The following is a 22,199-nucleotide window of genomic DNA, read 5'->3' as shown; positions in this document are numbered from 1 at the left end:
AACTAATAATTAAAAAATGAAATTAATTAATTATTATTATTATTGTTTACTTTTTTATCAGTTGTAAAAAGCAATTCAATGCACTCATATCACAACAATTATTCATTTTCATTTATCTAAATTTTATTTAGAAAAATTAATTTAAATACTAGTAAAATGTTAGCAATGTCCGACGATAAAATATTGTATTATTTTTAAAAACTTTTCTTTAAAATTATCAAATTATTTTGAAGATTTTACCTAGTGAGGTGTCGGCTATCTTCATGAACAGCCATTTCCGACGTTTTGAATTCGTTTAATTCCTTTCGTATAGCTGCTTTATCTTTTGGTGTAAGTCGTGTCCATGGTTTATCAGCTCTTCTGTCATAATCGTGTGCCTGGGTCACTTCAATATAATCATTGAACCTGATGATCTATAAAATAATTTTTTGTGTAATTGAGTTCACTGGACGCGTCACAAAAATAAACAAAATTGCAAAAATTAAAACTACAATTAAAAAAAAATTAAACCATGTAATTAAATGAAAACAATTGATTGCCAAAAAAAAAATAATTAAAAAATAAGAAAAAAAAAACTGAAGTAGTAAAACTGGTTAAAGCAAGCAAGAAAAATAAGTTGAAAAATACCTTCTTTTCTTTTAATTCTTCTACAGTAGGTCGAAAGCTAAGTTTGCGTAAAAGGTATCTTTTCTTTTCTTCTTTTTGTTTTTTCTCTTCCGCTGGGCTTTGTTCTGAAAAAATAGTCTCATCATTAGGTGGTCTTCTTCTACTAGAAACACTTAAATTCAATCGGACTACAGTAGAACAATAACGTGAGAGCATCATTCTGATGTTTCACACATGTTCGATAAATAACAAATGAGACTTTATTATTGATAAGAATCATTAATAATATGATGGATGATAGCGGACTAGCCACGAGGGTCTTACTTTTTAAAATATTCCGTTCCTCGAGTTCCTCTTGAGTCGGTCGCATACTAAGTCGCCTAGAAACATACATAATAATGTTAATATGTATTTAGAGTTTAATGAGTGGGGAAAATTACGAAGGTCAGGGGTTAGGAGAGTGCAAAATCTGCAACAGCTGGTCGAACAAACAAGTGATTCATCCAGACATTATATTTGTATCATTTTATCCGGCGTTTACAGCGGAAAGTTTGTCGTGAACAATTATTTTTACGGTGAGTAATAATAAATAGCATTATACTTTGCTCTCTCAAACTATCAAAAATTATTTTTAACTATAAATAAATTTGTTATTGTTCATCTATACACGTTAACTAGAACACTCTAATGTTGAATCAAGAACAGAACTGACATTGGAAATTATTGTGAAGACAACCAAAACTTTGAGAATATTATGTTATGAGATATTAATATTAATTAATTTTTCTAAAATTTTTAAAACAATTCATCTACTTCATTTTCATTAAATATGTATATAAAATTGACCGAACATATTTATTATTATATGACGTCTTGATAAATAGTCTCAATGAGCTTTATTAATTCTAATTATATTGACACTTAATCAATAATGGTGTGGGAAAGTAATAATTAACTACGTAATCAACAATAAAAGTTCAAAAATTGATTGTTTGAAAGGAAATTTTTTACTTAACTACTTTAGATTAATTTCGACAAGCTGTCATTGTTAAGTTATTAAGTTGCATGCTTGGAATATGAACAATAAAATTCATTTCACCTCAAATAAGAATCGATTAATTTATATTTATAATAATACACATTTATTATTCTATACGGATGTTAATTCTGTAAATTACTTTTCTCAAATTAATATTTCTCTCATTTAATTTATGATTATATCAGAGACGTAATTCTTTTTATTAATAATATTATTGTATTGATGAATTGTTGAAACGTATTCAACATTTCCTTATTAAGAAATAAGGAAAAAGAAATTAAAAGTTTTGATAATTTGGAGAGATATAAATAGAATACTATGATGTAATGTTATTTACAAAACAAAAAGGGTATCATTCTTTTTTCTAAATTAAAAACTGCTCATGGTAAAATATATCTGGATTATTATTAGTATTTTGATAATAAATAATAAATAAAGGATATTATTATGAATGATAAGTTTGATATTAACCTAATAAGTCTAGCACCAATCGCTTCCTTCGTTTCTTGTCTCTCATTGTCAGACTGAAGTTGAAGTATATTACGGTTAATAAGTTCCTGTCTATCTGGTCTCAATGCTAATTTCAATGACAGTGATTCCTTCCGTGCAATTTTAGCTGCTAATCGACCTGAAATAATTATATTAATTAAGACTTTATATTAATATTCATTTAATTTAATACTACACCCACTAATATATTTATGTTCAAATTAAATATTGATAAATTTCAACACAATCCTGATGCTGAATCAAGAATTTTAACTTATTAAAATAACATCATTTCTATTACAAGCATTATTGAAGTTCTCATTAATTTAATTTCGTTCATTTTATCAAGTCAAAATTTTAGATTCTTTTACATCTTACTAAAGATGTTTATTATTAAATTGTTATGTTAAAAAATGAGCATCGAAATTACATTTAACTTTGTGGAACTTGTGTAGCATGGTTCACTCTGAACTATAGCGTATTAGTATTTAAGAAAATATATTTAATTGTTAATTAAAAAAAACTTTTAGCAAAATTACAGTTATTCCTTTTACAATAATTTATTTTTGCACTTTTTGGTTATTTGTTCAACTTTTCACCACCATTAAATATTTCAACTACGTGTAAAGCCCAGCTCAGTGCTTAGTAATGTCTAGTTAGAATACCTTTTAATAATGTGGAGATTATATATTTAACTCAATAATTCGGGGTAAGGTGTAGTTAATATTTGAATGGCAACTTTGACATTCACTACTTAGCCAGAAAATTCTAAATAATCTAAAGTTTCTTATTATTCATATTCCTTCTACTTAAGCTACTATTGATAACTAAAGTTTCACCATCAGCTTTCAAACGACTCAAATGCCGATGTAAATTTATTGACTCCTCAAATGATTGTATTGACGTCCAAGGAATGGCTAAAGCCAAGGCTGTTCTAATTGAAAACATTTTTCTCTCGAGATACATTTTATCTCAATCAATTTTACACCGTTTTTACATTTTATTGATTTCAATAATTTTTCATAAATTCATCCTCACTTATTTTCACTAAACAATGTACCTTCAACATTAAGAATGAATTCATTTAAATTGAAAAAAAAATAAATAAAATGAATTTTTACTTTTTTGCTGATGTATGAGATTTAAAAGACAATAAGAAACTAAATAAATTCTGCCAGCTATCTTTGGTGACGAATATAAACTTCAAGGCGTATTTGTATGCATGTATGTGTATATGCACTTTTGCTACCACCAAGCTTCGTGAAGTATAATTAGTTGTTATTGCGAAGGTGACGTGACGAGCTAGCTGATCACTGAAGACAGGAAGTGAGGAGGATGGCGGATGTCCGCGTGTGTATTTTTATGACAACAAAACGCATCAAAGGATATTTCGAAGCATCTTTGAATGACTAATCTATCTAAACAATCAGATCAGTTAGTTTTGGCAACTCAATAAATGATTTACTGTTTGGATTCGTTCAACTTGATTCAATCTATATTCTCTATTTTATTTTTTTTCTTTAGTAATTAATTATGAATAATTTATAACTCACGTAGAAAATTTAATTTTATTGACAACAGAATAATTATTCAAATAAATCGAGTCAACTTATTTTTCATTACATTCATTAATAATAATTAAATATACTTCTTACTGATTGATTTTAGATAAGGAGAACCTTAATTAAAATCTAAAATGATTTATTTTTCATCTACAAAAGCTCCAACTTGTTAATCACATTTCAATTTTCATTTTAAAAAATTCGGTTAAACAGTTTTTATTTGAAACTAGTTTTAAATTTCATAATTACAATATCTATGTAAATGTAAATAATATTATTAATATTATACAATTATCAATTTAAAGTGATGTATTATCAGAATAGATATTCCAATTGAAATAAGCTACTCACTTTCTTCATCTTCATAGTCATCACGGTAGAACACTTGACCATCATCAGAACCATCGGAGTCTTCTCTGATAACATAAGGTCGTGCATTTTCCTTGTTCTCCAAAGTACATGGCAGTGTAAGGCCAAATCTCCCTGGTCGACTACTGTAAAGGATTCAATGTTGATCATTAATAATACATTCCTGTGTATTTAGGTTATTGATAGTTGATATCGTAAAGATCAATGTTCTAAGAAGTTATTTATAGCTTAAGTACTACATGGGTGATATGAAATGAAATATTTGAAAGAGTAGAAAGTAAGTATTATGAGATCCTGTACGAAGTTTTTTTTATCACGAACTAGAACATTGCTCATTTCTTCGTTATCAACCTTTTTTACAGCATTTGCCAAAAATATCTGAACTTTGTTAAAGTATTAGAAACCAAAAGCTATCACTATATAATTGTTATTGATGATTAGGTGATTGAAATTAGGTGATTTAATTGTTTAACAGTAGAGAACTTCAATGAAGCACAATTTACTGTCATAAATATTTAAATAAAAAATGAACTCAAAGTTAGATGCATTACAAACTTCATCAATAATTAGAATAAAAAATTTATAGCATTAGATTGATGTAATTGTATTTTAAAGGAGTGATGGAACGATTATTGCATTGATAGCCCTCAATAAAGTTTGAAATTTTAATTTTGAAAACTAATAATATCATTATAATAGAATTTATTCAAGTATTACTTTTTCAATATTCTTGGAAATTATATACTCGTATAATAGTATATTTAAAATGTAAATTAATTACATCGAATATTAATAAAATCTTTCTCTACTTTAATTTCTGGAGGTAATGAATAATTTTTCATTATATCAATATTAAAATGAGCACATGTTATTTTTTTTGAGTGAATTGAAATGGAAAACTTGGGATTTAATACTGTTCATAACTTTATTTTTAGTTTAAAACTAAGTCAGAAAATCATTGTTGCGAAAGACTGAAATTCAATTCGTAAAAACATTAGTAAGCTTCATTAAACATAATTATTTGGTGAATATAAAAATCGATCAGATATTTTTGTTTATAATGAAATTTTTGATTGCGCTTATAATAAAGTTCAAGCTTGCTAACATTTACCATATTCTCATCCTAGGCCTCAATGGCGGCGTTCTGTTGAGCATAAGAAAAATAATCATGATTTTTACTAATGATTTAAAAGATATGAATGATGCAAGTGAGGACGAGAAATGGATTCTAACATTCCATAAAATAAACCGAAGCAACTACATGACTCCGGCGTGGGAAGGCCCATTACTTACTTAAAAGATGCATGAAGTTCTTGGCGAAGAGTTAAAGGTCGGTTTTCCTGCGTAGGAGTATTTTGAGGTGTCCCTGGACCACTATTAGGACCCTTCTTCTTAAGGGCACTCTTCAGTGGTACAGCATGAAACTTTGGCTCTTTGGCTGGAATTTCCTCTACTCTTGAGGTATCAATTGCAGGATCTGGTTGAGAAAATCGAAACATTCGAAGACTGTCATCATCTTCTTCCAGGTCTATTGCCTCGTCATCTGAAGGATCAAAAATGAAAGAATTATTTAGTATTCATCTACTGCTATTTATCAATAACTATTTGAACTCGTTTATTAATATTTAACTAGAAAAATTCGTTAAAAAGTTAAACTATATAAAAAAATCATTTATAAATTAGATTGGATAAAATTCACTTACCATCATCTTCACAATCGGAGAGAGGAAGCGTTTGCTGACGTTGTCTAGCTAAAATAGTAGGACTCGGTGAACTAAACATGGGAGGTGGTGGAATTGGACCGATCTCGCTTAAGGGAATCGGTGGTTCTGGCAGTTCTGACAGCATAAAAGTATTTTGTGGAGGTAGGGGAGGAGTCATATATCTATCGATTGCTTGCTGTTCTTCAACTGTAGGCTGGAGAACACCCTTTTCCACTAGAACAATCAGAAATTTAGCATTAATAACAGCTAATAAATAAATTTTGTAACTTTTTTAATAACTCAGGCATGATTGATATTCGTTGGTGTTGAAAGTTTTAACTTACCTCCGAACATAATTAGTCTTCTTGTGAGCATTCGGGAGGCCTCGAGGGTACTTGGCCTATTTGGCTTCTGTTGATCCCCCGACTGGAGTCCACCGGAGCCAGAATTCTGGTTTCCTGTATTCGTGGTGGCTTGATTGCCCGCTGGTTCACCGCTGGGTGATAGCGCGCCATTTGCATTCTGCTCAGTCTTTTCCTTTTTCGGCTCTGAAATAGAAAAATATATTTTTAAAAATATTCCTTCTTATTCATCAGCTGTTTCAATTATTTCTCTTTATAATCTGAAGCTTAATAACAAAGACATGATAGATAGCATAATTTTACTGTTGCTTTAAACTAATCCTGAATAAATATTTTGAATGACAATAGCCAACTGTGATGTAAATATTTCTTAACACAATAGAATTATTCCATAATGTTTCTATTATAAATATCTAAATTTCATTTTAATCGTTGATAAATTAAGAGTCTTCATAGTGAATGAATTAAATGAAATAATCTGGTTAAAATTGTGGTAAAAACAATGGTCAATATTAGATGATTTATTATTGACAATCATTTTATAATTAAATTCACAGTAATTAAATTAAGTTCACTGACCATAATTGGACAAATGTCAAAAAAAATCAAGGTTAGCGTAATATATCATTTTATTCGTTTTTTTAATTTTTAAAATGACTGGTTGTCATACTGTGGTTATGTGGTTTGAATATTCGTTCAAATATAGACTGGAAAAAATTACTTCACCAGAGATAGTACACATAAAGTGTAATAGAATGAAGGAAAAAAGTGAAAAGGCCTTTGCTGTTTTCACGTTTAACAAATTTCAATAAAAAATTTCTAGGGCATGGCTACTGTCGATTTTGGATTTCAGCCAATCAAATTCCAACGATACCAGTGGGAGATACTGTAATATAACAACCTATTCCTATGTTCAAGGAAAAATGTAGTCAAAGGAATGTAAATTTTACAATTTTATGCTATCATTCATAGCTTTTTTGTTTATATTTTTCTAATATATTCATTTTTCTCTGTAAGTCGTAAAGTCGTTTATTACTTTTTGTAGATTATTTTTGCAACACTATAAATTGATGTGTTCAAAGTCAACGGAAACAGGAAACATTTTTAAAATGATATTTGTTGTGATTATGATTGATAATTTATAACACAACATTCTGAAGCTTCTTATCAAGATTTCTGGTAGATTTTTTATCGGATAAAAAATTCCAAAATGTACCTTTTTGTTCATTAACTATAGAGCACACTTTTTTGACGTTATTTTTGAATAACTTCTTCACCTTTGTCGGATTATGAATTAATAAATTCATTGAAATAATTCTTATAGCAAAATTGAATATTTATTTTATTGATAAATTCAACAACCACTTCTTTTTCTTGGTGATAAAAATGATTGAATTAAAGATTTATCTAGAAATCAGCTGAATAAAGATTCAGATAAAAATATTTTTCATTCTCGTATCCTTCACCGTTGAGAAGCTATGAATCACACTTCTACTATCTATTCAGCACGTTTTTGACTATGAAGTATCCGCAACGAATGTTAAACATCAACTGCAAGAAAGATGATTGAAATAGATCTAAAGAATTCACGGATATTTAGTAATATATAATGATACCCTTGAGTGGCTATGCATTCTTTCCGAGAGCCACTGAACCACTTAAACAACAACAACGACGCCGACTGTTGCATCCTTGACCAAATTTCATTTGCTAAAAATACTTAAGGCTTTCATTAAAATTTTTATTCATCATAAAATAAAATATACGACTATTAAAAAGTAAGGCATGATAGCAAATGGAGAATTTAACATTTTTCATACTTTTTGCAATTAATTAAGTGGGGAAGGAGAAATGCGTTAAGTTGTAGCGTAACCACAAGAGTGTTACTATGAATAGAGTTGCCCTTGGCTACGTTTAAATCGCAGAGCGTTACTCGTTATATTACGTCAGTTTAGACCAAGAGATTTAGCAGAGTAGTTGGGTTATTGAAGAAACACTGAGAGCACAAGGAATTCCGGAGATCATGAGAACTCAATAAATGGATGCTAAACTAAAATATGACGGTATAAACGTACATTTAAAGTCCCTCAACAAAATTAGCAATCATGAGAATGACTCAGGAACATTACATGTATTATTTAAATTTAATTTTGCAACTTTGTTCTATTATTTATGTTTGAAGAGATATGTTTTGAATTGTTAGTCATCAGTTAGAAAGATTGGCAAACAACTTTTATGATAATCAGAGCCAGCTTTCTTTGAAGAACAGAAAATAAAAAAAATCAGAGATTCGACAATGATTTAATCATTAAGTAGTTAAGGTAGTTTGGCAGTGACAGGCTCACAGTTGACAACTTGACAATTTAATTTTACCGGAAGTTGATGTTTTATTAACATTTAAATAGAAAAAATAACAATTGGTAATAATAATATTTAGATTTTTATTTGAGTTTCTTTCATGCCAAAATATTTTTAAAAGAAGACTGAGTAAACCTCTTAGTTAATTAATTTTTTCAGCCCAAAAATTTCCACTGAAGTATTAGATGAGTTTAGTGCTTTGTTTACCACGATATTTAATAAGCTAAGTGATTGCTCAAATAATTAATATAACAAAAAAATGATGCTATTAAATTAAGCTCGAATTTAAGAGTAGACTCTTGAATTTTTTATAATGATGCTTTTATTTTAGATGGATTTTCGTGTTATATTCTGTTGTCATATCATGTCTTGTTGAAAAATGAGCATAAATGAGAATTCATTATTCAAAAGGACATTAAATTACACCTAATTCTACGATTAATTTAATTTAATTTAATTGTATAACTTTCGGATACTTGTTATTATCAATTTTAAATTGAAAATCATTGTTAGCAAATATAATTGTTAAATGTATTAATTGTCAATAACTTTAATTATTATCCTCGATGTAATTGAAAATGTTATACTAAATAACTCTAATTTGAATTTCAACAATTACTTGATTGAATTTATAATTAATCTACTATTTATTCACAATCTTCTGTAAAAAAAGAAAAAGTTAGCAGAAATGAAGTTCAAGGTGAAAGTAAACGTCTGGTACATCTACATCAACTTGACTAATTCAATTTCATTTCCAGTTTAAATATGAGTGAATGGAAAATAAAAAATATGAAGGAGTTGCAGCAACTCTTTTCTTCAAAGAATAACGTATTTAACGTTCAATTCATGCGAATAAACCACTCCAATTTAACAAGAAGTGAATCAATTGATTGAAAAGCAAAAAAAAAATTTACAAGCCACTATGATTCATAATTGTTTGTTTAGAATAGAAACAATAAAGCACTTTATTATAAACAATACCATCATTCCTGATGATTGATATATTAAAACGATTGTCGAGTATTTATTTAATTCATTGTATTTAACTGTTCACACCAATATTCCGAAAATTTTCAATAGAATCCATTCTATTCCAATAACTCTAAGTAAGAAGAATAAAAATAAATGTGTCCTGCTTTATTATTGATTTCTATGGAAGTTAAATCCAATCAAAACTGATCGGTCCAATTTACATTGCGATCGAAAATTGAATGTATAAATTAAAAAAAAAATCTAAAAACTTCTCTTGATATTTTGGGTATGAATTTTATCTGAAAAAACGCTTAATAAATCTAGTTCTTTTTGTTGTTGTTGTTAATATTTATTTCAAAATGATGTATAAAAACAATTCAATCACTTGTCTGACCAATACTCGAGATAACTACTTGGACTTTATCATCCATTTATTTCTCTATTTGCTATAGGAATAATAAATTTTCTGTGTCTTCTACGTCGTTAGGATCAACGAATTGTAATCGGATAAAGCAATTTCCGATAGTAACTTGCGCTGTCACGAACTGTTGGAAAATAAAACGAAAATAAAAAAGTGCAAATGTGATTTGCGGAAAAGTGTAAAGCCCTGTTGAGTTGACAGTGCAGACGAGAACCTATTTGAATTATGGATGTATTCGTTGTTCAAGGTCGTGGGTAAGGAAAAATAGTAGTAGTGTGCAAACAAAAAAGGAAAATAGGAAAAAAAGGTTGGAAATGGTAAACGAAGAGAAAATTACATTTTAATCGCCACTGCAACTGGTGTAAATTTAGATAAAAACCAGCTACCAAACAGATGGTAAGACAAAACTGATAATATGGTTACTTGAAATATTATTTTTATTATTAAAAATTTTCAATTTGACAACGGTGACATTGAAATGAATATTAAAGATGCAATTATTCATTGGAAAGCAGGACTTTTTTTTTTACTATTTCATCATTTTGCAAGAAAAAGTAATTTCGTTAGTATTATTCCAACTCGAATCTAATCAGTTATTTACAAGAAAATGTTTTCATTCCATTTTACGAGAATAAACAGAATATTTAAGCTAATATTTTTGTTATGAAATTTATTAAATGATTCTTCTTTCTCTTTTATTTAAACAATTGATTGAAGAATAATGATCTTCTTAGTTAATTGTAGTTTTTTTTTTAAATTATCCATTATTATTTAAATGTTATTTTTAAAATATGGTCTAATTTATTTTTTAAACAAATATTAGAATGATATGAATATTTATTCAGTCATTTTTAAAATGTTTAAATATTTTTGATTATTAAAAGATAACTATTGAAAAATTTTATCCACATCTTCCTACAGCTGGAGTTCATTTATTATTGGTTATGCTTGGTAGACAAAATTAATCAATAAATAGGGTAGAAAAGGGAAATATAAATTTATAGAGGGAAAATATTTGAGTTGAAGATTGGTTCTAGTAAATTCTATCTGTAAGATAAGGAAAAAAAACTAGGTGTTATTTTATTAATATCCAACATGAGATTTTTCATACAAGGATACATTTATAATTAAAATAGAAAATTCTTGAATGAAAAAAATTTAAATAGAAATATGTTAGAAGAGTTTTTAATACATAATTTCAAGGAAACAAAGAATTTTTTTAAGCAAAAAAAAAGAGCGAAATAATGGAATATAATTTTCATGAACTTGAACTCCTAGCATCGCGACGGTGAGGTCATTGACTCGCTGTCTTTCTCAGACGCGTGAAATCTCTATGAGCTTAACTATTATAATTAATTAAGAATGCTTTCAGAGCATATTATATGAAAATTTCTCACCCAGATACTTGTCACCTCGTTTGTATCCAGGGGGAAGGAAATCAGCTGGTGGAGTAATTGGTGGTGCTGAGTCCCAAGTGGGAACAATGTCAGGTTGAATATTACAATGACTACCAACTGGTGGTGGTAATTCAGATAATTTCTGTTGTTTATCACAATGTCGACGACGACTACCACCTGGAGTGAATGTCTTTACTGCGGTTAAAAAGCTCACACCACTCATATTATGACCTCGACGTTCAGCTCCGTTCGATGCTGATTGAACTCCTTCTCGAGGTCGCGAAGATAAACAAGGAACCATTTTTTAGATAATGTTTCTCAAGATGATTTATTCAAACACTTATTTAAAATCTTATTTCTCCTTCTCTTTCAATCAAATTTTGACATTCTTCAGTCAATGATTAATTTCTTTTATCAATCTGACTTTGTCACTCTTCATTTAAACTTTCATTTTTAAGAATATTTTTGTTCAATAATTAATTGCCAAAAATTTGAAGGAAATTGTTGATTTATTTATAGTAATTTTTTTTTAAATAAAATTATCTCACAAAATATTTTTTTTTGTTATTTGATAATTATTGGAGGAAAAATAAATGCAGTCATAGATGGTACGCAGTTAAACGAAACTTTTGTGGTGGTGTTGAGGAGAAAGTTGTTGCGAGAGAATAGTAAGGGTTGACGCGACTCTCGTCGACTGATTACAACGAGTTTTAGCTATCTGACAGAGTAAAGCAACTGCGCAGCTTTTCCGAGTGGCAGCAGCACCGTCAAGCTGAGAGAAATCGCATGAGAAAACGCGTGGGTGCTTTGGTTGGTATTCTATGGTAAGAGAAACGTTGAGGGTGAAAGGGGGTGAAAGTTATATGAAAGAGGGTCGAAAGCGCATGAAGAGCGGAGAGGGAAAGTACGTGCTGTCCCTGCGTTTGTACCCCGGGCAAGGGAGCCGATCGTTACCGGAGAAAACTCGCGCGTGGAACAAGAATAGTCTGGCACAGTCACAAAGAAAAGCTTTTCTCGTTTTTTATGGTTTAAAAACCACCCAAATGCTGGAATATTGATAGCAATATGTACAAGTTCAATCCACAAATGTGGAGCTTGCAAAAATAGTTTTGCTAATTTGTACAAATATTTTTCTTTTGATTTTCAAACTCTGTTCAATTTATCCTATTTTGAGATAGTTTGGCATATTGGTAGTCAAAATAATGATTATTTTCTGTTTTTATTTTTTTTACATTGAATCAAGTCTCTTTGCTGATAGACATATGATCTTGTAGATGAATTAAAAAAAAGGATTGTCAATTGTGAGCCTGTCAATGCCAAACTACTTCAACAGAGAATGTGCTAAAAATTATTCTATCAATTTGAAACAATCACAATGTCGATAGGTTGATATTTTTTTGATAATATGCGTACATTCAAGTGTTTGAATGAGGAATTTCAATTAATTCAATATTATTGTCAATTTGATTTATTTTCATTTCTGCCATTCTATACTGATTATTATTTATATTGACTGCTGGCTTCAGCATCAGGAAAATTAATTATGCTTTTTAATATTTACCCTAATTAATATTCATAAGGGAAAATTATAATCTGACAAATTTCCAAGGTTTTTGTGCGCAAACATTTGTATATGAAATTTTATATCACGTTTCCAATTTATACAATAACTTCTCATTAAGATGAATTAATATTTACCAAAAATATAAATTTGTATAGAAAAACTTTGAATTAAGGAAAAATTTTGTTTTAAAAAAATATTTATCTAACCAATTAAAATTTGCACGTTGACTATAAACAGCATCATGCGGGTGAACTTGACGACTGTCAAAAGATAAAAATTACACAAAGTCCATGAAATTAAATTTAAAAAATACTCAGGGATTTCTTTTGGTATATTTGTACAATCTACTGACAAATTTGCACAAGAGAGGAATGATTGGTAGGTACAGAAGAGAAAAAAATTTCGTATATTGTTACTATTTCCGGAGTTATTTGATACGTGAATGGCCTTGATGATAGAAATCAGTTTGGTGTTGTATGAATGTGAGGAAAAGAGGAAAAGCTTTGTCCTTGACTTCATGGCTTTAAGCAAAAAAGTTTATCTATAGATGTATGAAGATGTATCATCTTTATGCTCTAAAAAGCTATTTCATATAACATGGATTATTTATTTTTTTATTTTTATACTTTTTCGTTAGTTTCAAAACAGCTTATGACTCTTCTAAGATACCATTTTATCCTTAATTTAATTCTTTTTTGTCTCGTTACTTGTAACTCAATAATCGACTTTGAGAGATTACACAGGATGGAATTGAGTCTATGCATTTACAAAAGGATTGCTGACTCTATTTCCCTTCTTTTCCTTTCATATTTTTATATAATTCTCCTATAAATCGGATTTACTTTGCATTTTTTATTTATTTTTGTTACTTATTTTATTTTATCGCCTTTTTATAGACACATTTATTAGATCCGATCAGATCACGAATCGAAAATAGACCAGATATCTGTTTAAATTATGTCGCATATTCTAGTGTATCTTATTTCACGAATTTCTTATCTAATTTTACCGATGGAAAAAAATAGCTACAAGTGCTAAGTGTCTGAGACACATAAATCAAAATTAGCTTGATAATTATTTTTGCTGAAAAATGACATTAATGGATGAATAAAAAAAAAATAATAAATTTGATTAAATAATTTTCTAAAATGTATGTGAAAAATTGTCATATTTTAAATTTCTTCTTTATTGGTTTTATGATGACGTTGATGATTCGTGACGTATATGTTTAATTTATATTTCAGTGAAAATTTAAAATAACTCCTACGAAGACTTTTTCTTTGTTTATGTATTCTATACTATTTTTTACGTCATATCACGCGTTTGCGTGAATGAATCTTGTAGATGAATGAACGTTGGTAGATATTATGATACAACACTTTTTATTGACGTCATTGATATGTACAATAGAACCATAAAAATAATACTATCTTTATATTTTTTTTTAATTCTAAAAAACTCCTTCATACTTGACAATTTTTATTCTACTGAATTTCATTTGTAGTGAAAAAAATTGTCATAAAAGAGTGCTACTACTGATCGATTGATCCAGACAAAGACGCGAAAGAGAAAACCTGAGCTTATTTCTGCGGTGAGCTACTACAGTTCAAGGTCGAAGCACTGAATGAATGAAGCATCTCTTGCCAATAAATTACTTTTTAGCTGATAAATGTCTGCCGAATGTTCCGTAAGATACAATCGTTTGACACAGCTTTTTTTACAACGAAAGTAATATTTAAAGGAAAGGAATTCATTTTTCTTAAAAGGCACTTGCGATGTAAAGATAAAATCGATTATTAAATTAGATGACTTTAATTAATGAAAATTTCTCGATTAGATTACGATAAGAGAATAATCTCAATAGGAGCTAAATTTGCTTCATTGACTCAAATAATTACATATTTAAATGGAATTTTAGCAACAATAGATACTTGAATTTGCAATTCACATGAATAGACTATTAATTATAATTAATTAGAATAGTAATTTAACATTTCTTAATGTTGTTATTGTTGAAAAAAAATTCTAAAAATAAGTTTAGACTAATTACGATTTTTTTTGTTGTCTCAATATGTGAATCATATACTTAACCACAAAGACTTTAAATTCCTTTTTTTTAGTCCTGGTCTTCCGACCAATAGACAGAGATAAGGATATCTTCGAAAAAGAAAGTAAAAATGAAATAAATTACAATTCATTGATCTTTAGTGGATGATCTAGTCAATTCATTTAAATATTTATACACTCAGCTTTGTTTTAGCATAATTTTTATATTCAATTACTTTTTTAAAGTTAAAATAATTATTCGACAATTTTCTTGTATTAGCAGTGATAAAGTTTTGCTTGAGAAAATAATAAACTAAACGGAAGAACAAAGTTAATTTAAAAAGAGCATTTGGACATACTTTGTCTTTCAATTGAATGACTTGTTCTCAAAGATTTGGTCATGAAAAACGAACTAATAGCTGTAATTTTCTAATTTATTGAGAAATAATAATAAAAAGCAGAGGAACTTTAAAACTTTGGTCGATTACTCGCACAACCTTGTTCTGATTTTTCTTCAGATAATGCTTAAATGCGTGCTAGAAGATTTTCAAGGCTCGTAGCTTTTCTGTAGACTGAAGAAATGTTATTAAAAAATCAATAAGATATCAATTATCTACAGATATAAGTTATAACTTTTACAGAGATATATAATTGTATACTAGACATGACTCCTCCACAGAATTTTTATACTAACTTCTAATGTTTATTGCAAGCTCAATGTAATTTATATTGCACTAGAAAGAAATAAAAACTTAAAGTCATAATTTGAGTTCTTGAAATGAATAAAATGATTCATAATCTTCTTACTCGGCATTTTATTATCAAGTAGTTAATATGCTTTCATTTGACAAAGGATCAATAATCTATTTACTTGATTGAGACAATTCTTCTGATTATATATATATATATTATTTCATCCTCTAAATGTGCTTTTAATTAATAACAAAAAATCTAGAAACATTGAAGATAGTCAAGACGATAAAAAGTTTTCCATTTCTTTGAATTCAACTTCGAACTAATCGAAGATATCTGTTTTACTTTTTATTCCTCAAGTTTTTGGGTAAAAATAGATTCCATTTTTGTTTTATTCACAGAATATTGCGAAAAAGCATTTATATTATAAATATTGAAAAATTCATTATGGAGAAAAAAGAAATAAATCAAAGTATATTGATTTTTCAAAGTCAACTATTCGACCTTGACCTTGGTTCGAATTCTCCAAAGAATAGATAAATACAGATTGCAGCTTTGTCTCTATCCGGCAGCTATTAAATTTGGAAATAAAGTTTTATTTGAATTCTTTTTTTTTCTAGCAACTGTGAGTTTAATCGGCTTTCCTTTGAACATCTATACTTTGATCAAAAGTTTAATTAATCAAATATGGTGTGAACACTTTGAACAGTTTGTCACTTATTCTGAAACTTCACTATGGAGATTTTGATCTTAATTATCGAAGCGTAGAATATAATTTTAGTCAACCAACTATTTGTAATTAATTGCACCAGTAATTGTCGATTGTTGAGAATTTACTGCAGTTAGTTTTTTAATTTTTCTCTTTCTCTCATTGTTCTTGCAATTTTTCCTTTGTTTATTGTTTCTCCTTCTTTTACATTAAAAAAAAAAAAAATGAATAAATTAAAAAAAAATTATGAAATGTGACAAGAAATAAAATACGTTGTTTTATCCCAAGTTTTATTTAATCTTTTTTTTCTAGAACAAAATTATGATCATCTACTTTCATTCTCTTCAGCACTTCGCATGATATTTCCCACGAGAAACAGATTTGTTCACTCTGTGGTCAAATGGGAAAAATACGCAAGTAATGTTGTGCGATTAGAAATAGTAGAAATGAAAAAAAAAAAAAAGAATTCTCAACAAAGAAACTCGGTATTTAACGTAGTGATGTGGGTGGTAGTAACAAAATAAAGATAAGTAGATGAGACATAAAGGAAACCTTTCGACATAAAGAATAAAAAGGATGAAAAATAACATTAGATAATAGATAGATGTGCTTTTTGAAATGAGATTTTCTTTACGACTAAAATATTACACCCTAGAGGTTTATGTCAAGACTGAACTTGATAGGTGCTGTAGTAAGATTAAACATTGCATATCATTTTATATCAATTTAACATAATATTACATCAAGGTCTAACATTTCTGAGAATTTAACTTCAATTGTAATAAGAGTGTTGATTTTAGCGTGAAAATATGACGAGTATATTAATTATATTCTTTAAAAAAAAAAATATTTGCAAAAATTATTGTAGACAATATAGGTAATGATAATTTATTTAATTAATTTCCATATAATAATACACTATCTTAATAATGTTTTCCTGAATTTAATGAGCAAAAAAAAATTAATTTAATGACTGCCCGGTTTTTGAAATATTAACATTTAATAATTTCTATAGTATTCAAAAGGTTTTTTGTTCACATTGAAAAATGAATCGTTAACATTTAAAAATACTTTGGGGAGGGTTTTTTTTCAATTAGGATGTTGATAGAAGATTGTTGAAACAATAACGAATAATTCCGAGAAAAACAGCAGAACCCAAAAAAGTCAAGTTCAACAAAGGACTTCACAAACGCAAAATTTTTGAGATTTTTATTGGTAAGTAAAAAATACAAGTACCTTAAATTTACGAAGGGTAAGAGCTTGTAAGCTCCTTGAAAAGAAAATCGTCAGTATAGATCTAAAAACGTCTGTGGTTGACGTTAAAAGCCTTTACTCAGAATGGAAACCATTGCCTGACAGCGTTCGTGACGATTTTCTGTCTCTACTTTTCTGATGTCCTCGACGCCATTACTCAGTATGGCTTTGTTAGATCCCCTTTTTCCCTCCCATTCTCTCTATTAGTCTCTAGAGCTTTTATTTTTTTTTCTTTTTATCTAGAAACACATACACCTTGATCGATTATTACAAAAAATGTTTCTATGTATCACGTTTGTATATAAATATATATATATATAACATGTTTGGCAATCTGATATGATATTCCTAAGTATAATATCGGAATATTGACATTCGAACAGATGTTCTTGCTAAGAGAAACTTATAGAAGATTTATGGAAAATATAGAAATACGTTCATGTATTTGTGTTGGGTAACAAACTATTTTCAGGCTTGAGAAAACTTTGTTGCTGATTGAAAGTTGATACGACTTTACTTTGAGTGGAATTAAATCAATTGCTTGATCAATTTTTTTTGCAAGAGATTAGCAATTGTCAAAAAATGCCTAGATAATTTTAAATATAATTATCAAAAAATGGGTCTGCGCACACTTTGCGTCTAACGAAAAACTTCCCATTCATTACAGTTCGTAATTTTGTCATCTTTTAGAGTTTATTGTTTATAACAAATTTGAATTTGTATAAACAATAAATGATGATCTAGAGTCATATAAAGTCATTAACAACCATATTGAATTGATATTGACCTCAGTTTTCAACAATACTTATCACTTTCACTAATAATAATCACAAATTTTGTTCGTGAATACAAAAACAATGATGATTGATCCATTTTTCTTACTTAGACTTGAATTAAACATTGATTCAATGACTGATATGTTTAATTTACCATTGTGATATTTATATTAAATAATACAAGCATTCTTTCTCGAATTAAAACTTTATTTAATTGTATACACAGTCTACACTGAGGCTTTCTTTGCAGACAGTTTATGATTCGAATAAGAGGCTTAAGTAAGCTTTCATCCAAAAGCTCGAAATCGCTTTATTCGTTTTTAGACTTTTTGTGTTCCATTACAAAGACTAGGGATGAATGAAAAGTCATTTGTGTTTAATAAAATAGACAAGAATTTTTTATCAAAACGATTTCTCAACTACTTGATATGATAATTCAATCGAAAATGCTGATAAATATTTTTATTATTGATCAGGTGTAATACAGAATAAATTGAAGGTACAAGCGAATAAATAATAGCAGCTAAATAAATAATATTTACAATAATAATGACATCATACAGTAGTGAAAAGTAAAAAAATGATGTTGAAAAATTGTCTTAATATCTTGAGTTTATCAGAAATTTCGACATTAAGGTAATATAAAAAGGTAGTTGGCTGCTAGAGTATCATCAGAATAATTCTACTCATTTTTTCGGAGTGACATTTTTTTTATGTAAAATGCCTCCGCAGTGGTTATTTTTTTTGATCATAGGCACGACATTTATTCAGGTAATGTAGATTTTTTTCTAAAAAGTTTTATGATAGTCATAACTTTTAGTATTCATTTTAGTTTTTCTTTTTAATTATGGAAATAAACTGAACTGATAAAAATTAAAATGAGTGGAAGTGTGTTTGATTCTGTTCACGATTTTTATAAAAAAATAAACACCAATACTTTTTTAATTTTTAAATTTTATATTTCATTTAAATAAATTTTGATAATTTGATCAAATGCTAAATTGATATGTTACAGGTGCATTCTTTTTTCTCTTGGAGTGATTTGTGTGATTATTATTCCGATGAGGTTGGTATAAGACTGATAATAATAATAATTCTTTCATAAAGCAAAGCAACAAGTTTAATAACTCTATTTACAATTATTTAATTTAACTGTTGCTTAGAAATAAAAGAGTGAGTTTTATTTAAATTGAGTAAGACTACGAATTTGTAAAAATACTTTTGGATGTTTTTAGGATGAAGATTCTAAACCTGAAGTGAAAACAAAAGCAACGGCAGATTCTGATAGATTGGAAGCAATGGAGAAAGAACTACGTCGAGTTAATTCACAAATAGAAATGTTGTTGATGAAATTATTGAACGATAAAACTGTAATTTCTGGAGGAGGAAGTGGAACAAATGATGTAACGAGAACTATAATAACTCGTACACCAGTAATCAATGGTGGAACGAGTGATGTATCTGGAGGAAATAATGTTAGAACAAATGAACGAACTATTATTACCAGAACAAATAATGGAGTAACTACTACTGGTACAGGTGGAGGAACAGGTGGAGGATCAGGTGGAGGAATAGGAATAACTGGTCTGATACCAGGAATAAGTGGTGGAGGAAATGGAATTAGTGGAACTATTGGAGGTCTCGTACCAGGAATCAGTGGTGGAGGAAATGGAATTAGTGGAACTATTGGAGGTCTTATACCAGGTGCTGGTGGAATAGGAGGAAAGATAGGAGGAGGACTCATACCAGGAATCAGTGGTGGAGGAAGTGGAATTAGTGGAACTATTGGAGGTCTTATACCAGGTGCTGGTGGAATAGGAGGAAACATTGGAGGTCTTATACCAGGAGGAAAAATAAGTGGCGGAGCTACTATTAGCGGAGGTGGTGGAGGAGGAGCTGGTGGAACCGGAGGTGGTATTTCTGGAGCAATCGGTGGTGGCGGAGGAGCTGGTGGAACCGGAGGAGGTATTTCTGGAACGATAGGTGGTGGATCAGGAGGTGGAGGAGCAATCGGTGGAACTGGAGGTGGCATTTCTGGAACGATAGGGGGTGGATCAGGAGGTGGAGGAGCAATCGGTGGAACTGGAGGTGGCATTTCTGGAACCATAGGTGGTGGATCAGGCGGAATGTCCGGAGGTGGTATTTCTGGAACTTTAAGTGCTGGATCAAATGGATTTTCTGGAGGAGCAAGTAACAAAATAGGTGGTGGTGGTGGAATCGGAGGTGGAATAATGAGTGGTAGTGGTTTATCTGGAGTAAGCAGTGGATTAGGATCAGGAGGTAGTTTTAGTGCTGGCTTTAGTACATCAGGCTAGAAATACGATCATGTATAAATCAATCTAATATAATGTCCATGTATAATATTTGATTAATTTAAAACTAAATACGTAGAATTAATAAATTGTATTAATTGCAATGTTATTCAATAGCAATTTTGCTAAGTACTCATTCAATTCATCACCTACATCCTTCGTAGCATTTACGTAATAATTTACTTATATTTCAAATTGTTAACATCAATTAGATATAATTATTTTAAAATAGTAAGTAAATGTTTTTAACCAAACTGATATTCTACACAAAATTGAATTCCTCCTACGTACAGTTTATATTTGATTTACCTCAATTGAATCTTAATGATGCCATGTTTATTAATCCAAAAGGGAAATTTGATAAATTTTTTCTCATTATAATCTTCTGATAAATATTATTTGAATTAAACCATCTAATTAATGTAGGAATATTCATGAATAAGTTAGAGACTTACGAATATATATATATAAGAAATAAATAAAGCTGCTTGAGAAGTTCAAGGTAGTGTCAAGGACGAACAGCTGGCCGAATAGCTACTGAAGTCTGAGTTGACAGGGCCAGGTCTTCGTTCATCATTTGCTCTTGAAACTTCACAACTAACTTATTCCCTCAACTAGATATATTTTCTAAGCGAGTCGAATTACGTTTAAAAGTGGTTCTTAGACGTAGTCAAATTCAATTTCTCATAAAAGTTTCACCCATTCCTATCGTCAGTTACATCACTACTTGGAAAGAAAAAATATTTTTTTACTCGAAAACTTAATGAAAAAGAAACGAAAATGAGATGAAAAAGCGATAAACTGAGGTAAAAAGAGGATAATAAAAAAATTTAATTGAATGTTAAAAAGTAGTTAAATAGAAGAAAAACTTGATTTTATGGAGACATCAAAAGTTTTTCAACCGCATATTGTAGAGTTGACAATAAAATACATCAAAGCGAAACTGTATCCATCACAGCGTAGAAAATTATTAGAGCACGAATTTGATTAATCTACAAAGTACAGATGTGTTGATAAGAATTTGATAAATATTTACTATTTCCTTTATTTCCGATAAAATATTTATCCTCAAAACTAATCACAATACAGAGATTTTGCAAAGAAGATAGAAATTTATCTTTAATCATGTTGAATACAATTCTCTAGTAGACATATTTTATATTTGTAATATTGCTTTTTAATATTTACAATATTCATTTTAATTCATCAAGTTAGCTTATTAGAAATATCAATATTCAATACAAATAATTAGTTAAATTGATTGAATTATTTCTAGAAACAATACAAATTTCAATCTAATTAATTTTCATTGGAAATATCAATAATAGACTAATATAGTTTTAATTGTTACAATAATATTTGCTTTGTATTTCATAAAAACTATTTATACATATTTTATATATAATCATTCCAACTAAACTTGGAATGATTAAATATGTGATAATTTTTTTTGTTACAACCTGGAGCTTACTAATAGTGATAAGTTTATATAGCAATGGACAGAAAGCTATTATTTTATAAGAAGATTTGATGAAACTTTTTGTTTGAAATCAAATAGAGCTTCAGT

At 28.8% G+C, this 22,199-nt stretch overlaps 2 protein-coding genes across 13 annotated transcripts in view; one reads left to right on the top strand and one right to left on the bottom strand.

Annotated features, from left to right (window-relative positions):
* LOC118067151 (phosphatase and actin regulator 2) overlaps positions 1 to 22,199 on the bottom strand; it is an 83,037-nt gene that overhangs the window by 4,085 nt on the left and 56,753 nt on the right. For 8 of the 10 annotated variants that reach the window (XM_035083747.1, XM_035083748.1, XM_035083749.1 and 5 more), the window contains 9 exons: positions 6,113 to 6,316; positions 5,769 to 6,002; positions 5,359 to 5,608; positions 5,177 to 5,209; positions 4,048 to 4,190; positions 2,117 to 2,273; positions 931 to 986; positions 628 to 731; positions 241 to 413 (listed from right to left, as the gene is read on the bottom strand). In XM_035083747.1, coding sequence (XP_034939638.1) covers positions 241 to 413; positions 628 to 731; positions 931 to 986; positions 2,117 to 2,273; positions 4,048 to 4,190; positions 5,177 to 5,209; positions 5,359 to 5,608; positions 5,769 to 6,002; positions 6,113 to 6,316 — 1,354 coding nt within the window. The remainder of the gene's footprint in view (positions 1 to 240; positions 414 to 627; positions 732 to 930; positions 987 to 2,116; positions 2,274 to 4,047; positions 4,191 to 5,176; positions 5,210 to 5,358; positions 5,609 to 5,768; positions 6,003 to 6,112; positions 6,317 to 22,199) is intronic. The other 2 variants (XM_035083744.1, XM_035083746.1) reach the window with 1 other exon arrangement.
* LOC118067155 (glycine-rich cell wall structural protein-like) lies at positions 942 to 20,738 on the top strand. Of its 3 annotated transcripts, none has more exons than XM_035083754.1 (4): positions 942 to 1,181; positions 19,336 to 19,386; positions 19,556 to 19,958; positions 20,013 to 20,738. In XM_035083754.1, the coding sequence occupies exons 3-4, from the start codon at positions 19,619 to 19,621 to the stop codon at positions 20,633 to 20,635; spliced, it is 963 nt and encodes a 320-aa protein (XP_034939645.1). In that variant the 5' UTR covers positions 942 to 1,181; positions 19,336 to 19,386; positions 19,556 to 19,618; the 3' UTR covers positions 20,636 to 20,738. The 3 variants fall into 3 exon arrangements, with proteins under 3 accessions (XP_034939645.1, XP_034939644.1, XP_034939643.1); XM_035083753.1 differs by having other exon boundaries at positions 19,556 to 20,234; positions 20,286 to 20,738; XM_035083752.1 differs by having other exon boundaries at positions 19,556 to 20,738.

This window comes from Chelonus insularis, unplaced genomic scaffold, assembly GCF_013357705.1.
Source record: "Chelonus insularis isolate UGA/USDA-ARS -01 unplaced genomic scaffold, ASM1335770v1 contig_369_pilon, whole genome shotgun sequence".
In the NCBI taxonomy this organism is placed as follows: domain Eukaryota; kingdom Metazoa; phylum Arthropoda; class Insecta; order Hymenoptera; family Braconidae; genus Chelonus; species Chelonus insularis.
This window is presented reverse-complemented; position numbering and strand designations above follow the sequence as displayed.

Coding starts and splice junctions, on each gene's coding strand:
- LOC118067155 (XM_035083752.1), top strand. CDS start 19,619: ATGGAGAAAGAACTACGTCGAGTTAATTCACAAATAGAAATGTTGTTG.